Source organism: Calonectris borealis, chromosome 25 (genome assembly GCF_964195595.1).
Source record: "Calonectris borealis chromosome 25, bCalBor7.hap1.2, whole genome shotgun sequence".
Lineage (NCBI taxonomy): Eukaryota > Metazoa > Chordata > Aves > Procellariiformes > Procellariidae > Calonectris > Calonectris borealis.
This window is the reverse complement of record NC_134336.1, coordinates 3,904,222-3,927,595: the sequence shown is the minus strand read 5'-3', so window position 1 is coordinate 3,927,595 and position 23,374 is coordinate 3,904,222. Positions and strand designations below refer to the sequence as shown.

At 56.7% G+C, this 23,374-nt stretch overlaps 1 protein-coding gene across 1 annotated transcript in view; it reads left to right on the top strand.

Annotated features, from left to right (window-relative positions):
• The first annotated feature begins 5,013 nt into the window (after positions 1 to 5,013).
• RUNX3 (RUNX family transcription factor 3) overlaps positions 5,014 to 23,374 on the top strand; it is a 38,763-nt gene continuing 20,402 nt past the window's right edge. The window contains exons 1-3 of the mRNA XM_075173433.1: positions 5,014 to 5,621; positions 6,738 to 6,894; positions 11,667 to 11,771. Coding sequence (XP_075029534.1) covers positions 5,361 to 5,621; positions 6,738 to 6,894; positions 11,667 to 11,771 — 523 coding nt within the window. The 5' untranslated portion in view covers positions 5,014 to 5,360. The remainder of the gene's footprint in view (positions 5,622 to 6,737; positions 6,895 to 11,666; positions 11,772 to 23,374) is intronic.

The window sequence follows — 23,374 nt, the reverse complement described above, 5'->3', positions numbered from 1 at the left end:
GTGTCCCAGAAGCCCCACGAAACGCTCACCGTGACTTCAACCGTCTGCCTTCCGAAGTGGGGAACAGACACGTTGGAGATGTCTCCATGCAAGAAGAGTCCTCATTCCCCATAGGGTCTGGCACGAGGCATCGCACCCCCCTAAAACTCCTCCAAAACCCCCGAAGAGAGAGAAACTCCCATGAACTTGAATAGCTCTGAACAAAGCCCAATGTTTCCAGTTGTGCTCTCCACCTTTGGGCATTTTTGGAGGAGATGGGATGTCCTTAGGTGCTCCATAACCTTTGCATGAATAGTTCCTTTTCTCTGCATAAGCACATTCTTAAAGGAGCATTGGGCTTTCATTCTCCACTTCAACCGTCGTACTTCTCTGTTCACTTGTTTAAATCAAGCATAAAGCTCTAACTGTTCTTTGAATATTTATGACTAGTTTTTATCTCATGCCATGCATACAAAACATACTTGATTTCTTTCCTAAAAGTTTTTTCAAGTGCAAAGTTTTAAAAACATGTGGCTTTTATTGCAGGCAGGAATGAATAACAGCATTCCACCAGTAACCACATTAAATGGAACAGTAATATTCATATGCGTAAGGGCAAAAGCTGCCTTGTTTCCTATTTGCAGTTGAACTCTGAAATTAATTAAGAACTAAAAGGATCTGACAGTCATTAGGATCTTTTAAAAAGGAGTGGAAGTGGCAGATGGGACCCACGCTCCAAAAAACTCGGCCGTGCTATCAATAGCACAGAGGATGTGAGCCCTGAACATGCTCCTCATTGTCGGGCCGTTGTGGGGAGAGGAGAATCGCGGTCCCGAACAATGAAGAATGGCACTTTCGTGACTTCAGAACCGCAGGGATTCACGTCAATCGCACTCGTGCTCCTAAGTCACTTCGCAGCTTTTGAAAACCCCGTCTCATCCCGTCGGCACTGCACACGCTCGAGTATTTGCGCTACACCCGGAGCGCAGGGCGCTCGGCAAAGGCGGGTGCCAGGGGAGCGGTGGGTCCTGGCTCCCCTCGTCTGCTTAGAGAGACGATAAATCCCCCGAGGGCAGCGGCATCGCTCCTGATTCACCCCGGTGCGTGCACTTGGGGCTCAGCGCTCTGGTCCCCGAGTGGCCGAGGATGCGCGTGTGGGTGCACACACGTGCAGAATGTCCCCCTGGGGATGCTGATTGAAATGAGGACTGGTAATTAACTGCACTGGTATAAAATGGGGAGAACTGGGAGGACAGGCAAGCCCCAAAGCTGCAGGGAGAGTCAGCCACCACTTCTCCAGTGGTGGCCGTTTCTAGTTCTTCAAATGATGGTGAATGAAACCTGGTCGCAGGCAACCGGGTGGGAATCTCATGTTGATTTTCCCAGGTGACAACATTTCATGCCAGAATCTTTTGCTAAAGTCTTCCTCCTCCTCCTCCTCCACTTGCTGCCCCAAGCAAGGACGCTGGACGCCAGGCGCCAGGGCTGCGTATGCAGACAGCAAGGTGAATTTGGGCAGCCGTGGCCCCCATGGGGTTAATGGATGTCCCGGCTCAGGGTTTGATGTCAGGCTGCAGCCCTGGCCCTGGAAGCGGGTGCTGAGAAGGGTTTCCCCCACTGCGGGTATCGCCCAACCCCGGGGCGCAGCGGCCGCCGAGCAGAGCCCGGTGCAGCCCTGCTGGAGTCGTCAACAGGCCGGTCTCGCAGCTGGTCCCTCGCCCAAGCGCAGGCTTCCCCCTGATTTATGTCTGGGGCAACCACTGCCTTTTCTCCCCCCCAATTTCCCCTTCTTTCTTCCCCTGAGCCCCGCAGCTTCCTCCCGCAGGAACCTCTGCCTGCACCGCCCGCAATTGCCCCGTGGGAGCCCGTTTTAGCGGTGACACTCAGGGGTTAAAAATTGTCACCATCGTGCACCCCATTGGACCCAGCATCTGTTGTTTGATTTATGAATGAATAGCACGCTCCCTCCCTGCATGCTGCTCTCAGATCCCCTTCCCTTAACTACAAAATAGATCCAGACACCCGCATGGCCCTACTGAGCGCCGTGCTCCTGAGAGGTCTGAGGCAGAGTTTGCGATGAATTTTTAATAGAAAGCTTCCTATAAGCCTCTGCGCTCGCTTCCTTGCCGTCGAAACGAGCGGCTCTGCTGCTAAATAGCAGCTCAAATGAATTAAAAACTACAGAGGAGCCTGTAAGGGAAGTAATCCCAGCGAGTAATGATTTAAAGAGCCGCTGACCTCCCTGTGATGCGAACAGTAGCTTTTAAGTATTTGAAAAGAGGCCCATGCAAGTCCTGGGTCTTATACTCTATTGACCTCCTCCGGAGTGCAGGGAGGGTGGCGGAGGAATAATCCCCATGTGTCGATGTCTCCTGGTTTGCGGGAGACCAGAGCAGGGTGAGGTTTGCCCCCTGTTCGAGACTCTGAATCCCGCTGTGCTGAAAAGGATAATTTAAAAGAAAGATAAATCCCGTGAGGGCACGGTGCCATGGGTCCCCGTAGCTCTGGGACGGCTTTGCTCACTTGAACACCTCTTTGCAGGACCAGTGCTGGGTTGCTTTGCTGGGCTCTGCACGTCCGGGGGTCACCAGCCAATTTGGGGTTGGGGGGAGCCTGGTTTGCCACTGCCCTGTGTTTTGGGTGTCATTTTATATTTCTGCAAGTCGGCAACTAACTCTGCACCTATGCAGCGGAGAAGTGCAGCAGGGCCACACAACGGGTGATGGGGGTGAGTCTGTATCCTGACGCCCTGGAGTCAGGAACAAGCCAGGGTGGGAGGGCAGAGGGTGCGGGAGAGGGTGGCTTTTGGGGAGGGAGCAGGTACCCTGCGCACCTGGGAATACCCACCCTCAGTGACTGACTCAGGATGTTTTTGGGAGGCCGTCGTATGTCACCTTCAGGGGGTGATGTAATTAGGTGTCCTTCCTCACAGGTCGCTGCCAGTATCAAAAGGGATGGCGGGGCTGTGGGCGGGTAAAGCAAACAACCCAGGAAAGGCGGGAGATGTGAAGCTGGAAAGGAGCATCGTGCTGCAGGGGGGCAGCTCTGTCCTGCGGGGACCGAGCCCGAAATCACCCCATGGGGACACCCGCCCTGCACGGCTCCGGGGCTGCAGCTCCGGGGACGACCGGGTAACACCTCCGGGGCTGGGGCAAAGGCGGGGTAGCCCCGTGGGGAGGGGCTGGGGTGTCGGTTCAGCAGCGGGAAGAGGCGGGAGAGGCACCGCCTTGCAGAGGGCCGGGGGGGGTGTCAGCGGGCCGGGCCGCCCCTCCGCGCCCGCCCCGTCGCGGAGCCGCCACGGCGGAGCCTCGGCGCTAACTAGCGGCCGCGCCCGCGCACTGCAGCGCATGCGCAGTGTGCCCCCTCCCCGCGCACATCCCCTCCGTGCCCCCCCACCCCATCCCGGGAGGTACCGGGGGTGGGTACCGGGATGGGGACCTGCCGACCCCCCGGCAAACCCCGGCGTGGGGCCGCGGCGGCCCGGCCCGGCAGGTCCTCCCCGGCCCCTGCTCCGGGTTTTGAGTGGGTCCCCCCCGCTGCTGAACGGGGGGCGAAAAATAGAACTAAAGCCGGCGGCCGCTTTCACCTAAAAAGGGCAGGATTTCAGCGCCGGTAACTGCGGGAGACGGCCCGACACGCGGGGCTGGCGGCCGCCCCCCCGGGTCCCCGGAGCCGGTTGGGCTCGGAGCTGCCCCCGGCACCGGCTCGACGGACCCGGCTGGCCCGGCGCGGCTCCCCGGGGGGCCGGCGCAGCCACCCGCGCTGCCCGGGCTGCTAACGGCGCTGCGGCGGGGCAAGAGCCGCTCCTCCTAGTTTAAAAAAAAAAATCTATTTTTCTTTCTTTTGGACAAACACGGGGTTTTGCTGGGTCTTGCGAGCAGCGGGATGCGGAGCCCGGCCCGGGCTTGCCCCTCCGGGCGCTGCGGCTTGTGGCGGAAAATGTTTCATTAGTTTGCGGAGGGGGTTCAGGAAAAGGAGAATTTTTTTTGGTGTTGGGTTTTTTTTTGATTTGTTTTAAGGAAAATTGCATTTCACACCGCGCAGAGCCGGGAATGCTGCGGCCCGGCCGGCTCCGCTCCGACGGGCCGTCCCGGTCCCTAAACACCGTCGGCAGCGCTCGGGCGGAGCTCAGCCCCGCCGGGAAACAGCCGGGCAGCGCGGGCAAAGAAACCTCCGCCTCGCCTCCGGTTCTGCCCCCGGTTCTGCCCCTCGCCCGCCGCGCGGTTCGCCGTTTCCGCGGCCGGGGCGCCGCGGGCAGCCGCGGAGCGGAGGGAACAGACGCCTTCGTTGTGTTCCCGCAGAACCGGTGGCTTCGCCACGAATTTTCTCGCCAACGATTCCGACCGGAGCCGCCGGCCCTGCCCGCAGCCGCAGCCCCGGGGGAGCTGCCGGGGGCGCCGGGCGCTGCGGGAGCCCCGGGACCGCCGGAGATGGAGGCGGTTTTCATTTTTTTTGGGGGGGGAGGCAGAAGGCGGAGGTTGGGGAGCAGCGGTTTTCAGCGCAGGCCGTGGGGCGAGCCGACCCCGTCGGGGACGCGTGTACCGGCGGTCCCCAGCGGCTGCCCCGCGGGGGCGGCTCCCCCCGTCCCGCCACGGCCAAGCCACCGGCAGCGGGAGCGCTTCGTGGCGGGGGGACGTGCCGTACTCCCAGCCGCTCCGCACGGCGGTGGCTCCGGCCCCAAACCGGCCCCATCGCGCCCCAAAACCCTCCGCCGCCGCCGCCGGCGAGAAGCCACCGGGGCCCCGACGCGCGCCCGCCCCGCCGGGCCAGCCCAATGGGGGGCGTAGCTCTCCGCGGCCACACCCGTTTCAGCGGAGACCACGCCTCTTTCAGCCTGAGCCCCCGCCCCTTTCGGTTGTGGTCACGCCCCTTCGCCCCGCAGGAGCCGGGTGGTGGGCGGGGAGAAGGACCCCTGCGGCCCTCCCATTGGCGCGGCTCCCCGTCCGTCAGGGCGCGGCCCGCCCCCCCCGGGGCCGGCAGTAAATACGGTACCGGGCGGCGCGGCTGACACTTGGGAGCTGGTTTCGGGGCCGCCCGGCGGAGGGGACCCGCCTGCAGCCGAGGGCGCCCGGCCGCGACGTGGCTCTGCCGGGGCTCCGCGCCGCCTTTCCCCGGGCGGGGCGGACGGTACCGCAGCGAAACCACCGGGGACGAACCTCGGAGGCGGGCGGGAGCGAACACCCCGCACCGCTTTCCCCGCGTCGCCCCGCCGAGGACGGCGATCTGCCGGGACGGAGCGAGGCAGCGCGGGGCCCGGCCGCCGCTGCCCCCGCCGCGCCCCGCCACCGAGCCCCGCCGCAGCCGAGCGGTGGGCGCCGGGCCCCGCCGGGTCCCTCCTCGTACCCCCCGGCCGCGGCGGCTCCCTGACGCCCGCCGTTGTGATGCGTATTCCCGTAGACCCGAGCACCAGCAGGCGCTTCACACCCCCCTCCACGGCCTTCCCCTGCGGTAAGATGGGCGAGAACAGCGGGGCGCTGGGGGCCCCCGCACCGGGCGCCCGGGCCCGACCCGAGGTCCGCTCCGTCGTGGATGTACTGGCCGACCACGCCGGCGAGCTGGTGCGCACCGACAGCCCCAACTTCTTGTGCTCGGTGCTGCCGTCCCACTGGAGGTGCAACAAGACGCTGCCCGTCGCCTTCAAGGTAAGCCGGGAGCTCTGGGGAGGGCTGCGGCCGGGCAGGGAGCCCCGGCGGCTCGGAGCGACCGCCTCGGCTCCGGGCTTGCCCTCCGCCCCGACCCACTCGCCTCTTTCCCTCCGCCCCTTTCGCTTTAACTCGCTCCTGACATCACCTTCAAGGGAGCCCGGTTTATTATTTTTAATCAAGTCTCCGCATTGCCCCGCGGTCACAGCATCTTAGATATTCCGTACAGTTAGGAGCTCTCAGGCAACTTTGAAGTTTAATGAGAGTGGAGGTTAATTACCTTCCTGGGAGAGGGAGAGGGAGAGAGAGGCAGGGAAGGGAGATCTAATCTGCAAAAAGAAAGCGAAGAGCTGGAGCACCGGCACCGGGTTGCGCTGCCCGGGCTCCCCGCGGCCGCCCCGGCTCCGCTCCCGCCACCCGACGGGGCACCCCCGGGCCGGGCATCCCCGCTGCGCCGCCGGGGCCGGGGCTTGGGGGAACGGGGCCGAGGCGAGCAAAGCCAAAAACTCAGCAGGAGGAGAGGCGGGGGGAGCCGGGCAGGGCGGCAGCGGAGTCCCGGGGAGCCCGGCGGGCGTAGGGGGGGTGTTTGCAAACGGGGTTCCCCCGGCCGTTCGGGCGCTGGGAGGTCGGGGCGCTGCTCCCCGGGCGAGGGGGGGGGACGGACGGACCCTTCTCCGCCAGCCGGGCGCAGGCTCCGCGCTCCCCTCCGCAGCCGCGCAGCGCCGCCGGCTCCCCGCGCTTCCCCCGGGCCGGGCGCGGAGCTCCGGGGCCCCGAGAGCGGCCGCCCCGCGCTCGGCAGCGCTTTTTTTTTTTTCCCCCTTCCCCCCCCCCCCCAATTAAACAAAATAAAAGCGCGATTCCCCCCGGCGGGGCCGAGGGCGGACTGACCCTCCCCGCCCCGTCGAAGCCCCTCGCTCCTTTTAACCCCTTTTTTTAGCTCATTTTCCCCTTCCCCCTCCGATTTTCCAGCCTTCCTCAGGGGTTCGGATTGCTTTTGGTTTTGCTTTGTTTTTTTTTTTTTTTTTTTGGGGGGGTGGGTGTTGGGGAGGAAACCGTAGGGCAGGGTAGCTCCGTCCGCAGTTAATTTTAGCCTAAAACCCTCTCGTCCTGCCCTAGGTGGTGGCCCTCGGAGATGTGCCCGATGGGACGGTGGTCACGGTGATGGCAGGGAACGACGAAAACTACTCGGCAGAGCTCCGCAACGCCTCCGCCGTGATGAAAAACCAAGTAGCAAGATTTAACGACCTCAGATTTGTTGGGAGAAGCGGCAGGGGTAGGTACCGGCCAGGAAATGGTTGGCCTTTTTATTTCGCCTTTTTTTTTTTTTTTTAAAGGGTGTGGGGGGAAGGTTTAGTTTTGTTTTATTTTTAACGGCGTATTTCTCGCGGTGGTTTCGTTGCTGCGGACTGGGTTTGTCGCGCAGGGAAGAACCCCCCCCAGCCCCGAAGCGGTTCCCGAGCGGGCGATGGGAGGGGATGCGGGAGGCATGCGGGAACGGCTCTGCCCCGCTCGTCCCGGGGTTCATCCTCTGCCAAGGTGTCGGGAAAGGACGGTGCAGGGGGAAAAAAAAAAAAACTCGTTGTAAAAGCCCCGCGGTGGCGGAAGGCAGCCCCAAACCCTCCCGAATTTCTCTCCCCAGCGGGATGGGCTCGGTGCGTCCCCTCCGCAGGTGAAGGTGCTCAGGGGCAATCACCCACCTGGCAGCTCGGTTTTGAATAGTGAAAAATCAAGTGTTTAAAGTAAAATAATAAGGCAGTGCTCGGCCTGAAGGGAATGCAGCGGGTAGGGGTGCAGAAAGGCCCGTTTCGGCCGGGAGATGCGGGCGCAGGGCAGAGCTGCGAGGGCTTTGGGGAAGGTTCGCTCATTTTCTCCACGCTTGTCGCATGGAAAAGCGGGATAGAAATTTTACTTTCTGGCGGTAGAGGTTGGCTCTATCATTTAGCCTTAAACGGATCACGCTGCTGGTTTGTTTTTTTTTTTTTTTTTCAAACGTGCCATCCGAGGAGAGGGAAAAAAATCCCCCGAAAATATTGCACGGCAGCGGGTGCCAGGGGCAGAGCCCTGCCTGCCCTTCCCTCCCGCCTGAGCCCTCGCAGCCGTATCCTACCTGAATTTCAAGGAGTAGAAAAAGAATTGCAGCATTTCATCACCAATAAACATTGCAGATCGAAGCACTTAATTGTTCATTTAAACAAAAATAAGAATACTGTATTTTAATGGCCATATAGCAGCATTTTCTCAAAGGCTTCGAATGTATACACACAATGTCAGATATATTTTGACTTCTCTGCATTAATTAAAAGCAGTGATGTTAGGAATTATTTGCATGTAATAACTGTTTACTTGTTCCTCTTTATGAAACTTGAATAGTTTACATTCTTTCATACATTTCCTTTTTCCTGTTGGCTCCTTCTCCATGTTGCAGTTTCTTTAAAACTCTCCACTTAACTGGTTGCAGGTTGATGGATGGAAAATGTTTTTCTTTTATGAATTAAGCTTTCATTTCTGTAATCAATTATTCTCTTAGGCTCTTTTCTTTCTTTTTTTTTTTTTTTTTTTTTAATCCTCCTTACACAAATTTCCAAACTGAATGCAACCCAATCTTAGCTTGACTCTTGAATTCATTATTAACTTTCCTCCTCTGCAGTCCCAAGCTCTGAATTAACAGTAGTTCACAGTCTCAGAAAGCACTTGGGTGAATAGTCTCCTTCCTCGGGCAGAGTCCTGGCAAATACTCATTACAGCAGTGGAGACATCTCCGCTGTCTCTAACGGGCTTCGGAGCGTAACTCAAGTGCTGATTTTTCTTTTTAACATATTCTTATGGGATGAGGCTTTGTAATATTTGCAGAGAAATAACCCCATCGGGGCTCCCTGGGGCTGGCGTGAAGGTGGCACGGTGGGGTTTTCTCGCAGTGTGAAGCGTGTGCTTAGTTCCCCATGTCTGGCTGTGCTTTCCCGGCAAGGGGCTCTTTCAGACCTATTTAGTGTGAAAAATCGTTTCTATTGAATTTTTATTCCGGGTATCACACTTGCTTTCCCTCGTTTGGCTTAATCTCTGAAAGCCCAGTGCTGGTTTCGTTTATTCTGGCAGAAATCTGGATTTGCTGCAAAATAGTTTGTTGGAGCAGAGCTTTGTGTGTGTGTATAAATGCTTGTGTAAATCCGATGCGTGGACGCGTGCATCTGCCCCCGTGGACAGCCCGTACGTGCGCCCGAGCTGCAGGAGCTCTGTAAAATCAGAAGCAGCGAGGGTCTCGTTTTGAAAACGTGATCTGAAATGGTTCAGAATTGGGCATTTTTAGTATTAACGTGTCTGGGATCATTCCCCGGCACTGTGAGCTGGGAAGAGCAGGTCCTTACCCCCCCCCCAAATTACCATCTCCATGTGCAAGACAAAGGGAGGGGAGAAGGACCAGTTCCCCCCTATGCTTCGCTCAAAAAAAAAAAAAGCACCTTTTTCTGTTCAGACTGTACTGTATAAAATGAAAGCAAGGTCAGCGGGGTGCTGCAATGCCCGCTGCACCCCACTGCCTGCTATCCCGGCTGGAATATCCCCCTGGAGCACCCCACGGAGCCGTGGGTGCTCCCCAACCCACCCAGGAGCTGGGATGCAGCCGGGGCTGGGGCTGGGGCCGGGGAGCGGTGGGAACAAGTAACCTCAGCTCAGCTTCCCCAGAAGGCGGGAAATGAGTAAAAATGATGCTGAGTAATAATTGTCATTTTCGATTCATGGGAGGATTTTTGAGAGCTGTTAAGAGATGCAAAAATGCCCGGCCGGCCCCACGCTGCGGCCGTCTTCCCTGGAGGTGCCGCGCAGGGGTATTCGTGTCTGCAGCGAGCTGGCGGGGAATGAAACGCAGGGAAGTTATGTCACATGGAGAAGAAAAAATGAAAAATAAAAATATCAGATGTAGTAGTGAGTAGGGGAGCCGGGCGCGGAGCTGCTGGGCTCAGCCTCTCCGCGGGCATGACGGGAGGGTTTTGCGTCTCACAAGCCGGACGCAGGCAAACCGAGGGGCTCCCTCCCCTTGTCTCTTCTCCCGTGGAATTTCCTAAATAATTGCTCCTAATAATCCTCATCCCTGCATTCTGGTTCTGCAAACGTTTTGCTAACAAATATTGCGCATTGGTTGTTTTTTACGTGGCCGTGCAGGCGCCCGGGAGCCTTCATGCTTCGCAGGCTGCGGCAGCCCGGCTCTTCCGCGCAGGTTGTCAGCGCGACCGTTTCACCGAGGATTAAAATTGTATTTGGGAGGGTAAAAAAAAAATTCCTTTTTGTGCCAGAAAATGAGCTGAAACTTTGTGCGCTGTTTAGCCCTGTTTTTGAAAGCTGAGGTAGGGCATGGAGTGATGCTTGCTGCCTGCTTTAAAGCCAGCATTTCCCCCCCCACGACGCTTCCGTGGAGAAACTCTCCCACCTGGGATAATTGCAGGATGTTCTCCGGAGGAGATAATTTCATTTTTCCGTTTATTCTTTTTTTCCTTCTAGCTGTATAAATACTGTTTTGTTTTGCTATGGATATTCTCAGGTCCAACCCTGTAGACAGATGATGGTCGGGATCTGAAAACCCCTAATCCCTTTAGGGGAAAAAGGGAGAGGAGGTGGTTTCTCACTGCGTTTATTTGTGAAATAAAGGCTGGAGGAGCTAAGGGCTATTGCACGGGCATTTCCAGCCCGATTCCTGCTGGGGTTTATACCTCTGAAATACTTGATACCTTTGAAATCCCACGGCGATTGCTCTTGGGGGGTCGGTTAGAGCGGTTTGCTCCGTGGCATGTGCAACCTCCCTCCTTTACCCAAGGGATTCCCGAATCCGGGGAGGCTGCGGGAGAGCGGAGCCGCTCGCCCGCAGCCTCCCCATCGGCTGGACATCGAGTGGGTGACGGCAGCCGAGATGAGGCAAGGAGAGGGCAGAGGGGCTGGGATGAGGATGCCAAGGCTGCAGGAGGTGAATGGGTTTGGGGTGGGGGTGGGTGCTGGGAGAGGTACCAGGGTGCAGGTGTGATAACGCCCTCCGTGATGCCAAGAGGGTTTTTGGGCTGCGGATGTGTTGGGTTGACGGTTGGACTCGATGATCTTAGAGGTCTTTTCCAACCTTTTCTGTGATTCTGTGATTCTCTTCTGCCGGGTCATCGTTGTGTTCTTGCAAAATTGGGCTCCCAGGAGTTTTTCACTGCTTTACCCCTTTTTTTTTTTAAAAAAAAAAGTGACATGCTCAGTGCTTCCAAAGCATCCCTGAAAGCCCCCGTGATGGGATCCGAATCCTTTCCCAGCAGCGGGTTCCTGCTCTCTGGTCAGGGCTGGGAGAGGGGGACAGTCCCCGTAGCCAGCAGGGCCACCTGTCTGGTGGCCGCTTCTGGTGGCCAAAACTGGCCGGATTCAGTTCCCATCTTGTAGTTTCCAATTGCTGGCCCTGGCCCCCGTACGTTGGCTGCGGGTGCCCGTACGGCCGAGAGCCCGGCGCAGCTCCCCTCCAACCGTCCCCGTGTGGGAGCATCCGTGGGGCCAAAGCCACTGGGATGCCCCCGCAAACGCCAGCACCCATCGCCTGCAGACTGATGCCACCTCACCAGCTTGCTCCCATAGGAGCATCCCATGGGTGCCAGGACCCAAATCCGTCCCTCGTGGAGGGGGTCCTGTGTCCAGCGCCGCATTTCAGGGCTGGATTCCCATGGGAAAAGGGGAAGCATCCGAGTGGGAAGGCACCAGGAAGCTGCTGCGGGTGGAGGGGTCGATATGGGGACAGGGCAGGGGAGGTGGGGGACAAGTGACTTTTCCATCCAGGAAGGTCCTGGCTCCCGCTCTGAACTGGGTCCAAGCCTCTCTCCGCTGCAGCCAGCTGAACCCCAGCGGGAGCCGGCCGAGCTTTGTGTCTCGGCAATAATGTCTCATAAAATTAAATGATGTGTGTGTTGGAGTTCGGTGGATGTGGATATTTGTGTCTGAGCTTGCTCCAGCAGGAGCCTTTCGCTCCCACAAGAGCCGAACCCATGGGAATAGCCTCATTTCTCTTGTTTGTTTTTTTTTTTCCCCCCCACTTAGGAAAAAGCTTTACCCTGACGATCACCGTGTTCACCAACCCCACTCAAGTCGCTACCTATCACCGAGCCATTAAAGTGACTGTAGATGGACCCCGGGAGCCACGAAGTAAGTGATGTCTTTTATTTGGCAGCCACTGAGAAGCTCGGGGGGGGTTGCAGGGGGCCGAGCTCTCCGTGGCCGAAGGATGCAGGATGCTCTGCGGCCGGGCAAAGCCAGCCGGGGCAGGCACCGTTTGCCAACGAGTCGGCGTTGGCGTGGCCGAGCGAGCCCCGAGAGCGCGCGCTGCGGCGGGCACGGCATGGCTGCTTTTATTTTCTCCGTACAGCGGAGCACGGCGTGTGTCCCTGCCGGCTGCTTGCTCTCGCCACCTTCCGTATCCCATCGTGGAGGGGTGGTTTAATAGCTCCAGTCCTCGGGGTGGTTGGGATGTAGGGAAAATGCTTTGGGTTTCGACAGCAAAAATCCAAAGGACTCAATTCTGGCGGTGCGCAGGGCATTTCGGGGGGGTTACAAAGCCAGAGATGCTGTGCCCGGTTTCAGAGGCTGACTTGCTGATTATTAAACTAAAAATGTTTGCAGGTTTTCTCTGCGCCGTGCTTATATTTGCCTGTCTGTCCGCACGGGCCCGGGAGAGCTCGGAGAGCACCTTCCCCTTTTGGTTCTGGTGGTTTCGCTTTCGGCTGGCAGCGCCCGCGGCCGGGGGCTGCGTTGCTCGAGAAAACCAAAGAGACGATTCAACCGCAGAAACGTCTTTCTGTTTTGATCGAGTAGGCTCTCCTGGATGCAGGACGGTGCCTCTGGGTTGAGGGTGGCTCTTTGCAAAGGCGGCTGCGAATCGCCCTCGCCGGGTTGGGTTTTGGCGTCGGGCTGGTTTGAGCTCACCTTGGCATCTCCCGAGATCCGAGGAGCGCGGGGAAATGCTCCGGTGCCGTCGGCCGGAGGATTTTCCTTCTGCCATGAGGATTATTTGCCCTGTGGGACCCCCTGTGCGGTGGGACCTCGTCCCCGGGGCGCCGTCTCCGGCTTTTTGCTCCGGCTTCACCTTCCTGCTCGCTCAGCACCACGCCGGGGACTATAAAGCAGAGTTTGTTCCCTTCGCGTGCAAAGGTGTCGGTGCCCAAATTGAAGGGAAACGGTTTGATCCTTCTAAATAGGCTTCAGAAAATATTTTCTGTTGATGCTGTCGTCGGGCCATTGGTGCCCCTTGATGTCAGGCCAGGTGGAGGCTGTTACCTCCGCGTTTTATTTGCATCGGGGTTTGTTGGATTGTCTTCCCCCTTGATTTTTATTTTGGAGCGCGAGAGGCTTTACGGGAGCCTGTCGAGCTGCCGGGCTGGATTTGCAAAGCCGGCATCCAGGCGATGCAACGCTGTTGGTTTGGGGTTTTTTTTTGTTGTTGTTTTTGTTTTTAAGCCAGAAACCCAAGGCAGGTCCCTGTTGTGGGGCTGCGGCAGCAGCGGCGAGCAAACGTGGGTCGTGGTGGGTGCTGCAGACACCGGGACCGGGCTCAGCCCGGGGCTGGGAGGGGAAAGCAGGCAGGGGTTGGGCAGGGGATTTCACAACTCTTCCAGGTCAGGAATAGAAACCAGGTCTCCTGACTCCTGGCTCAGCCCCTTATCTGCTGCATCAGATTGCCTTTCTAATAATAATAATAATCAGGAATACATAAATAATAATACAAGGCGAGATAGTTACTACTCTTAGCGTTTGGTTTGCTCTGACTTCACCGATAGCCAGCGCTCGCCAAACCCCCGCTGAATCATACCCGCTCCTCCTGAATTTCAACATCTCGGCCGATCGCTCCCCATCTTTAATTTAAATTTTCTGATATGGAGGTGAAGGCTTCGTAACCAGGCCGGGGGAGCTGGGGGGCTGAGCCGCGGGCATGCTCGCCCTGCGCTCTTTGGGTTGGGGCCGTGCCTTCATTTGGCGTAATTAGGCAAAACCGGAGGATGGAGCGGCTTGCCTTGGCTCTGGCTTGTGTGCCCGAGGGATGCCCTCCCTGGGACGCCGTCCCGGGCTGCAAGGTCAGCAGTTTTCTGCCTTTTTTTTTTTTTTTTTTCTGATTCGCAGACCTCAAAATGTTTGTGCCGGAGGTGTAGGCTCCTTGAGGAGGTCTCTGGTGTTTATTCGCTGCTTATGCCCTTGCCTTGTGTGGACCCCAAAGGTCGATCGATCTCTCCCCCATCCCTGCACCCCCACAGCCCATAAATTGCTGATCTAAGGAGTATAGACCCAAGCTGTGATTTTTTTGGAATTTTTCGAGATGATTGTAGATTTGTTGGCAGTAAAGGTCGTATTTTGACTCCCAGTTTGACCCTGGGGCTTAAATTCATGATGGTTGAAAATCCAGTCTTGCACCGGAAGAAAAAAAATTTAAAAAACCCTTTTCTTTGCCACACTTTGGTTTGCATTTTCTAATGAACCTGAAATTTAAAAAAAAAAAAAAATAAAAAAATTAAATAACGCCCTTTGCCCTTCCCTCCCCGCAGTCCTCTGCAGAAACCCTTGGTGTGGAAATACCGGCTGCAAAATGATCCCAGCTCGCTCGTGGAAACCCAGCGTGGTTTTCCCGGTTAACCTGCCACTGGGTGGCTCTCCGGCATAGCACCCCTCGGTGCGCCGGCACCCGCCGGGCTCACCCGCCGGCAACCGGAGCCGGTAAAGCCCCGGTAATGGCCAAACACGATGGCTCGCGCTGCCGTCCCCTGCTTGGCTTTGGGAGGTGAGAGCTGCCAGCAGGAATTGCAGTTTTTATGTGTGTATATATATTGTATACACTTTTTAACATATATATATGTAAATACATATATGCAGGTATATATGTGCGTATCTCTCTGTGTGTGCATAAAAATATATGGGTTTTTTTTCGCCTTCTTGGCTGCAGCGTTGCAAATGAGGGGGACGCGGTGTGTGTTGGCTCCCGTGGCGCAGGATCAGCGGTGGCGGGGGCTGGTGTGAGCGGGCAGAGAAGCACCCTTAACGCGGAAAGAATCGGCTATTTGTCTTGGTATCCTGGGAAAGCCCTGGGCATCATCTTCTCAGATGCGGCAAAATTCCTCCAGCGAACGTTCTTGTGGGGTTTTGGGGTCAGAAACACGGCTGGGCTCCACACCCCACCTCTGAGCATCCCATTCATCTTCCACCCCTGGCCCATCGCTTCATCTCAGCCCTTGAGCAAGTCTTTTAACTAAAGCTGCGCCCAGAAAAACTTCTGAGGAGTCTGAGATCGAGTCGAGTTGGGTCAGAAATCGCAGGGAAGCGGGTGACAGCCAGAGCCCCTGGTGGGGCCGGGGGATGAAGCCTGGCTGGGGGGGGACCAGGAGAGCTGGACCACAGTGGTGAAGACACCCAAGCCACCTTTGAAGGACCCACAGCCAAGCGAGGAGCAGCGCCAGGGCGTGCGTGGGGCTGATAACGGCGGTGGCTTTGGCCGAGCCACCGTCTCGGCTGCTCCGCCGCGGTCCCCGAGCATCCCCTGCAAGCCATGGCGCAGGCTCCCTCCGAGCGCCCCGCTCGCCCCGAGATACTTCTTTTTTTTTTTTTTTTTTCCCTTGTGCTCAGGCTCTTTCTGGGTTAGATCTGGAGAGAAAAAGGACATTTTTTCAAGTTGACACCTTAGCTCTAAACAAATGGCGCAGCGGGTGCCAAGTGTTGACATACTTTGTACAAACAGGAAGTAATAAAATATTTGAACTTCCTGTGGAATTTCCTTCTTTTTTTTTTTTTCTTTCTCCCCCCTTCTCTGCAGCTCTTTATTTAGCAAGAGCCCGGCTCGGCCGAGCTGCAGCCCTGCTGCAAAGCCCTCTCGCATCCAGAGCTGCTTGCAAAATAATCCACAAGAGGCAGAACATGGAAAAATGAATAGCTGGAAGCGATACAGGGATGTTTAGTCTGTTCCTGGGTAAACGGGAGCATCTCCAGGGCCTCCCCCATCACACCCACCTGCTGGCTCTTCTCCCTTCCCTCTCCCTTCCCTCTCCCTTCCCTCTCCCTTCCCTCTCCCTTCCCTCTCCCTTCCCTCTCCCTTCCCTCTCCCTTCCCTCTCCCTTCCCTCTCCCTTCCCTCTCCCTTCCCTCTCCCTTCCCTCTCCGCTCTCACTTTTCCTCTCCCCCTCCACCTCCCCCTTGCAGCACCAGCCCCTTTCTGCCCATCTCCTGGGAACTCTTGTGCAGAGTCTTTTTTTTTTTTTTTCCCCTTTAAATGCCTTTTCCCCCCCTCTTTGACTTTTTTTCTTGCTGCCGTTCGGTCTTCCTTAACCTCTCCCCCCCCTTTCTAAATCTCCTTTGCCCTTAACCCCTTGTTTCTGATTTCCACCCCATCCCTGCTGTCCTGACCACCCTGTTGAGGAGGAAAGGGAGACCGAGAGGACTTGATCACCCACCATAACCCTTCTGGGGAAGCACATCTATTCCCAGCCACGCTTGTCCGGGGTAAAAACCATCCCTCGGGCTGTGAGCGTGCACAGAGCCCCGGTGCCGGGGAGGTGGGAAGGGGTGCGAGGCAGCCGCGCCGGGATGTGCAGAGCTCTCTCCATTTGCATGGCGAGGGCTTGGACTGCTTCGAGTGTAAAGTTGCTTTCTGAGGTTTAATGCTGTGTAAGTTTGGGTGAACGGAGCTATTTTTTTTTTTCCCCCTGCAACCCCAGCAAAGAAGGCAAGTAGAGGAGGGGGCTGCAGCCCTCGCCCGGCGGCGCAGACCTCCCTGCTCTTACGTTGCGTTTAATTTTCTCCTGACCTGGGCTGAATGATGAAATGGAGGGCGAGGGAAGGTTGTAGCTTGGGTTTCCACACCTGAAGAGCGAGGGGCTGTAGGGTTCCCCTGCCTGCCCTTGTTGCCCACTCGGCCACGGCAGCAGAGCGGATGCTTGCGGAGGTGCTGGGGGTGGTTGTTGGTGTCTCCCGCCCTGCTCGTTTTGGGGGTGCCTGTGTCAGATTCGGTGCTTTTCGTCGTGTCCCCACTTGGGGTGACCACAGTAAGTGCCAGGAGCGTGTCCCCACGCTGCAGCGTCTGCTGGCTGGGACCGGGAGGAGGAGGAGGGGGCTTCTGGCTGGGCTCCCCCCAGCCAGGCAAGAGCATTTCATATCCCCTCTCCCACCACGTGGTCCCTGCAGGGTTTTTCTGGCTAGGCTCCATCCTGCACAGGCACAAATCCCCTCCATGGCCACTTTTCCTCCCCAAAAGGCTTCTTCCCACCGTGTCCCTGGGGAGGGAGCGATGGGGCCATGCTGGGAGCGGTGCCACCCCGGCGCCCGCCATGCCAGCTTGCCCCGAGCACCCGCTCCCCACTCGCACGGCACGTAGCCGGCGGGTGGAAAGGCTTCTCACCTCCCACGGCTCTGAGTCGTTTCCAAGAACCGCCACTTTTTGCTGTCATATTTTCGAGAGCCTCAGCTGGGTGAGGGTTTCCCTCCCCGCCTGCCCCCTGTGCACGACGTCAGCCTGAGCCGCAGCCCAGCCCCGCGTTCTCGGATGGGAAATGAAGAGTTTGGGATCTGCAGAGGGTGGAAACCCCCTCGTCCGTGCCTGTGCAAGGTGTTAGTGGCATCTGTGTCGCCGGGGTGCTGGCAGTTGGTGGGTGCAAGGCTGCGGCTTGGGTGCTGCCTGCCCTGGAGCACCCCGTGCGTTGGGGGCTCTTGGCTTCAAGTACGAGGCGCAAAAAACTGGGAGAAAGGTTGAGTGTAAAGGGGAAAATCCTGTCTTGTAAAGGGCTTTGCCACTGTTAACCGTGGGGTGCTGGGGTGGCTGCGGGAGGAGGGTGCCTGTGGCCCCGGGTGCCCCCAGCCCCGCTGTAAGGGCATTTCTTCCAGCAAGCACTTGTGCTGCCCGGGTGGCAGCCGGGGCGGAGAAAGGGTTGTATCAGCACTTACCGGGGATGACACATACCTCGCTGTGGCTTCTCTATCCATCTCGAAGCCGTGCTGATAAAAGCAGCGCCCTGAACCACCCCGTCCTGCGTCGGACCCGCCAGCCTGGACACACCTCGGCACCGCTGCCCACACCCCGAATCTCACCGCCTCCATCTCGGTTCTCATCCCACGCCCAGCGCCTCGCCGGCCCCGGCTCCCCGAACCCCGGCGCGTCCACAAACCACCCTGAAAAAGCCTTTCTCACTTTTATTTTTTTTAATTTAAAGTGCACCTGAATCCATTTCTCTTGAGTTCAGAGGAGTCTGTGCTGTGGATTTTTTTCTTCCTTTTATTCCTAGTGGGTGCTCCAGTTTGAGGCTAGAAAGGAACAGGATGCGCAGGACCGCGCTTGCAAGGCAAGCGATCCCCCCGCTACCTCCCCATCCCTCTGCAGAAGAGTCTGAGATTTACTACCAGAAATAGCAAAACTGAAACCCGTTTTACTGAGGGAAGGGAAGAGAGGTGCAATATTCCACCCCGTTAATCAGAATAAGCTCTGTAGAGGCCCCAATATAATGCTAACAACTAGAAATCGCCAGGTATCCCCTATAAGATGGTGCTGCCCTAATTCGAGCCTCCCATCCTGCCCGATTTGACGGGCAGACTTTGGGCAGGGGGGCGGGAGGCCGAGCACCCGGGATCTGCATTCACCATGGGCTGCGTCGGGAAGCTTCAGCGCTTTAACTCAGGCGGTTGCATGCATGGAGTCGGTCCCTCCCCGCCGCCCTCGCTGCTCGACCCCCCAAACCAGCTCCGCTCCCCCATGGCCCCCGAGCGCGGCGGGGATGTGTTTATTTGGAGGCGAAGGCAGCTTGCCCAGAGCCGAGGCCGTGCCGTGGCTGGGTGAGGCCGAAGAGCTGAGTCAGCCCCTCCGCGCTCGCTGGCAGCGGGGCTCGGATTTGGGGGGTTTCGGAGCTGGGAGCTTCCCCATGGCACGACCTTCCAGGCTCCTGTTTGTTTTTCCTGGGGTAGAGCAGCCCTGTGCAAACTTGGTTCCTTCAGCAGTATCGTATTTTCATGCCTTAATGCCTTAAATGGCATCAAAAGTACAAAATGATGTGTTTAATATATTGCGGAGTTGGTTATTTCCTCGCTAACTTTTGGGTTATAATGTCTTTAAAAGCATTGATGGTTTCTGGCGAGATTTCTGGCTGCTTGGTAATTGCTTGTAACGAAGAGCATCTCTTTAGGGCTTCCCTTATTTGCACCATTTGGGGGGAGAAAAAGAGAGAAAGACGAAGCAGAGATGTTCCCATTACCTTTGGGAAAAGTGGCTGCACGGGGTAACACAATTAACTTAAATGGTCCGTAAATTCACCCGTCACATCCCCGCCGGACACTGTGCTTCATGGAAGGGAAATCACCGGCACTTTTGGGAAAGGCAGAGCCGCTCTCGGGGAGCGCGGCCGGTGCCAGGAACCCCACGGCAAAGCTGTCGTTTGCCACCCAAGCCCGGTGGGGATTTTGGCCGACCCGTCTCGGGATGCTTTGTCGCGTGGACCTGCGCTGCGGGGGGATTTCTGTAAATCCACGCGGTGCTTCCTCCACGCGGGGAGAAAAAAAAAAGGTTGTCTCATGGTTTTGTTATGGTTCGAAGTAACTTTGGGAGGAGACGGGGACCTGCAGGGCTCGGGTGCGCGGCGGGGAGGCTTGGGGCGATGCATCGTGGCCCTCCGGGATGCCAGCTCCATGAATCTGGATGGTGAAATAAAACCAGTAGCTCTCCCATTCCTGGGATATGGGGAAATCGGGACCTACCGAGTGGCAGACACGGGTGCGGGTCAGTGACCGACAGCCTAAAATAGCTGAGGATGAGGAAGAGGGGCAGCTGGTCGGGGTTACGGGCTGGAAGTCAAAGAGGAGCAAGGGCAAAATGATCCCCTATTGCCACATTCCTATGGGCAGTTTTGGGACCCCGTGGTCTGCAGCGTGCCCAGGGAGGTGACACCCTGTGTTCGCTGCGCCTTTTACCCTGGGAGATTTGATAGGGGTTTGGCAAGCGCTTGAGAAGAGATAATAAATTATTACAGGGTCTTGCGCTTCTCAGAAGCTCGAATGGAGACCCAGGACGGGGGCTGCGTCGTGCCAGTATTGTACGATTTCAGATCTTTATCTTGGCAAAAAGGCTTCCTCGTGGGGATGCGCAAAGCTTGAACTTGAGATGTTTCCATAATTAAAAGCAGGCTCGTTGCTGAAGTGCTCCCGTGGGGTGATAGTTTTGGGTATTATTAGGGTCTTTTGTTTTATTCCCCTGCTTGTCCTTAGCTAGATATAAATACACAGACATTTCCCAGTTTGTCCGGGAATTAGGAAAAAAAAAAAAAAAAGGGAAATAGTGACGAAAAAGGAAAAATAAGAGGAAAAAAAATATATAACTAAATCAATCAATCCAACAAGATCATTTAAATAAATAAATGACCTTGCCACTTCCTGGACAGTTATTTGTCAATGTAAAATTGCTATAATCTATTCTAATTTAAGATGCGGTGCTTAAAATACGCTGATTTCCCACTTCTTGAGACCTGTCCCCTTCCCTGGGGAGGAAGAGGAGGAAATCCTGAGTGACACTGTCTCGCCTCCCTATTAACTCTGTGCTCGGGGTGCGCTGCAGCCGGTAGAGATGAACGTTTAATGAATGTTTAAAGAAACCCTGCGGGCTCCGTACGACCGTCTGGGAGCTTTGGCATCGCTCTCGCTGGCAGGGGACCCGCCGCGGTGCTCCCTGCGGTGGCCCTTGGGCGCGGGGGGATGACGCTGCCCGGGGACATCAGGCTAATCCCGGCCGAGCTCCGGCTCCGGTTTGGGAGCTGGCAGGTCTCTGCTTCCCCCCGCGCTGATCCAGCCCCACGAGGGTCCTACCTGGAGGAGCAAAAGGGCTTTGGATGGGGCGTAGGCTTTTTGGGGTGTCCTGAAACAAGGCAGGCATGGGAAATCCTCAGTGGGAATGCAAAGTATTTTAATCTTTTAGTTTTATTGGTGTTTTCTCTGCTGTCCCCCGGCTGCCGTTGGGGTTGTGGGTGCCTGGGATGGGGCGCTTGCATGGATGGTGCCCGAGAGCCTCCTGCATGGAGACCGTCCAGCTGCATCCCACCCTTCCCTGTCCCATTTGCTCTTTGGGTGGAGACAAATGAAAAGCAAATGCCGGCCGGGGCGAGGGGCTGGGAGGATGGCATGGCATCGGTGCCATCGCTGCACACCCCACCAGGCAGCTCGAGGGGGGCACTACGCACCGCTCGCCCTCGCCCTCCATCTGCCAGATCCCTTAAAAATCTCCCTAACGCCCCATTTACCGGGGCCTTTGCAGCGGGAGGCAAAGGACGATGTTGAACCCGCATTTCTCGGAGCACGGAGGAGGCCCGCGGGCAGTGGGGCAGCAGCCGGCCCCCGGGGTGGGGCGGGATGAGGAGACGCCGGCTCCGGGCTCCCGAGTTCATGCAGGAGCCTTTGCAAATCGGTACTTGCTGCGAAGGAGGGTTTCTCTGTTTGTATTCCCATCGCTAATGTGTTTTGATCCCAGCGGGGAAATTTGCACCCTTTGGTATCTGCCGAGACCGTCCAGGGCATTGTTTTCTTGCAGAGGCAGTTCGGGACCGCTGTTGATACATGCATCGCAAGCAATTATGTTAAACTACCTCCTCCTCTAATTTCTTATAGGCACTGCTATCCAGTTAACCCCTTCGGGGGCCAATCCTGCAAAGACGAGGCACGAGGGAGTCGGGGCTCAGCTCTGGGGGGGGCTGGATAAAAATCCCTCGGGGAGAAAAGCAGCCTGGCACTGGGTTTCGGTGGTCGGGCTGTGGAAGACCCCCAGCCCCACTTGGGACCCGCTCACCCCCCGGCAGGGCACGGGGACACCCCGGGGGACGCCTGGGTGTGGGGGGGCTTGCAGAGCATTCCCCCCGGGAGAGCAGAGCGGGGACAAAGGTTGCCCAACTGCACTCAAAGCAATGGGTTTGCATCGCCTGAGCCTTTGGTGCTACAGCTCGAGGCTGTAATCCCGGCCTCAAAAGAAGTATTAATAGAGCAACCAAAATTATATGGGCTCCAGTAAATTCACTCCTCTAATTATTTTATTTGCCACATATAGTAAATTCCACTTCTCCTTTTATAATCACCTGGCACATAATAACTTCAAAATCATTTCATTTAAAAATGACCAATATTTTCTAAGCGAAGCAGTATTGAGAGTCAGAATAGGGAAATTATTTTCGCTCGCATTGTACAGAGAAATGTTTGTTGAAATTGCTTGCAACACCTCCTGCTTTTGAAAACTTTGGGAAAACCCCAGGGCACGATTCTCAGCTGGGGTGGAAGAGGCATACCTGCTCCTGCTTTGAAAATAAATCAGAATCGGAGAAGTCGGCATTGATAGTGTATTTGGAGAAGACTAAACTGGAGCAAAAGGATCCTCTGGTGGGTGGGGGGTGTTTGGACAATTAAGTTCCATTGAAGGCTTCTTGCAGAAGGATGTCGGCGGTGTTGCGATGCTGTGCGCGGGGCGAGTTGTGCCGGGTGCTGTACAAATAAATAGCAAAAGAAATTCCTGCGGGGTCCAAATGGAGCTGTGCGAAAGGACGAGTGGGCTGGGCTGGGATGCAGGTGAGGGGACGCGTCAGCACTAAAAGGGAGTATTTGGGAGCACTGCAGCAAGGATGTTGGTGAGCTTCGCTCCTTCGCAAAAGGGCAGTGTTTTGCCCCGTGCCTCAGTTTACCCATTTGTAAAGTGGATCTGATAACCTGCTGGGCAGCAGGTGATGTGGGAGCGTTGCATGTATGTGGAGGTTGCCCCGGTGAGGATTTATTGAGCCGTAGCTGGGACTGCACGTTGCAGGGTTATTAATGCAATGCGGCCCCGCTTCCCTCGGGCAGGATTTGCAAGCTCAGGACAGTGCGAAGGGTCACGGATTGGAAAAGAGGGGGAAAAAAAAAAGTCAATGCTAAAAGGCAAATTTCATTTCGGGGAAGACAACAGCTAAAGGGCTAGAACTATCAAACAAAACCACAAGATCACATCAGATGTCACGGCAGGACACATCTCCCTCTCCCTCTCGAAAGGGCTTATCAGCGCAACCAATCACTTTAATGATGTGGCGGAGGGAGGAAGAGGATTTGACTCAGAGTGAGATGAAATTTAGTTCCTAAGACCCTTCTCTTCCGCTGCCGGAGACCAGTCACCTGTTCTGCAATCAGCCAGAGATAAATCATATCCTGCAGCGGAAAGTGCTTAGACATGATTTTGCATTATTTTATCTTACTCTTTCCAGTGAATCGACGCACGGTAGTGGAAGAGGGGGAGAGAGGGGAGGGAAGAAGAGGGACCCAGCAAGCAGAGAATATCCCCGGTGCCCGTCTCAGCCTCCGAGCCTTTGCACGGAGGACGACGGCAGCTGAAGGCACTGAGCAGCCGAGCCCCATGCTGCCGTGCCTCCCGCATGGAGATTCCCAGCTGAGCACATCCCAAAACCACGCGCGGGAGCAGGCAGGCACGGAGCCCGGCGCAGCCCCCCTGCCTGCAGATAGCCCCTGCACAGCTCTGCGTTTTTGGCTTTGGAGGAGCAGCGTTGCAGAGAGGATTAAGGGTGCCGTGCAGGTAGCGTTGCTCTGGGGCTCTTGCTTATAGCGTTGCGTTGTGTGTGCTGGCAGAGCTTGGCAGGAGCTGTAATTATCCGACATACCAGCCAGTCTCTGGAGATGGAGCTTGGAGCTCAATCCTGGGATCGGGGGATATTAACATTCAAATGTCAGGGCTCGGCTCCAGCTCTGTCCTAGGGCAAAGGGGAAACCCAGCGCTCAGCATCC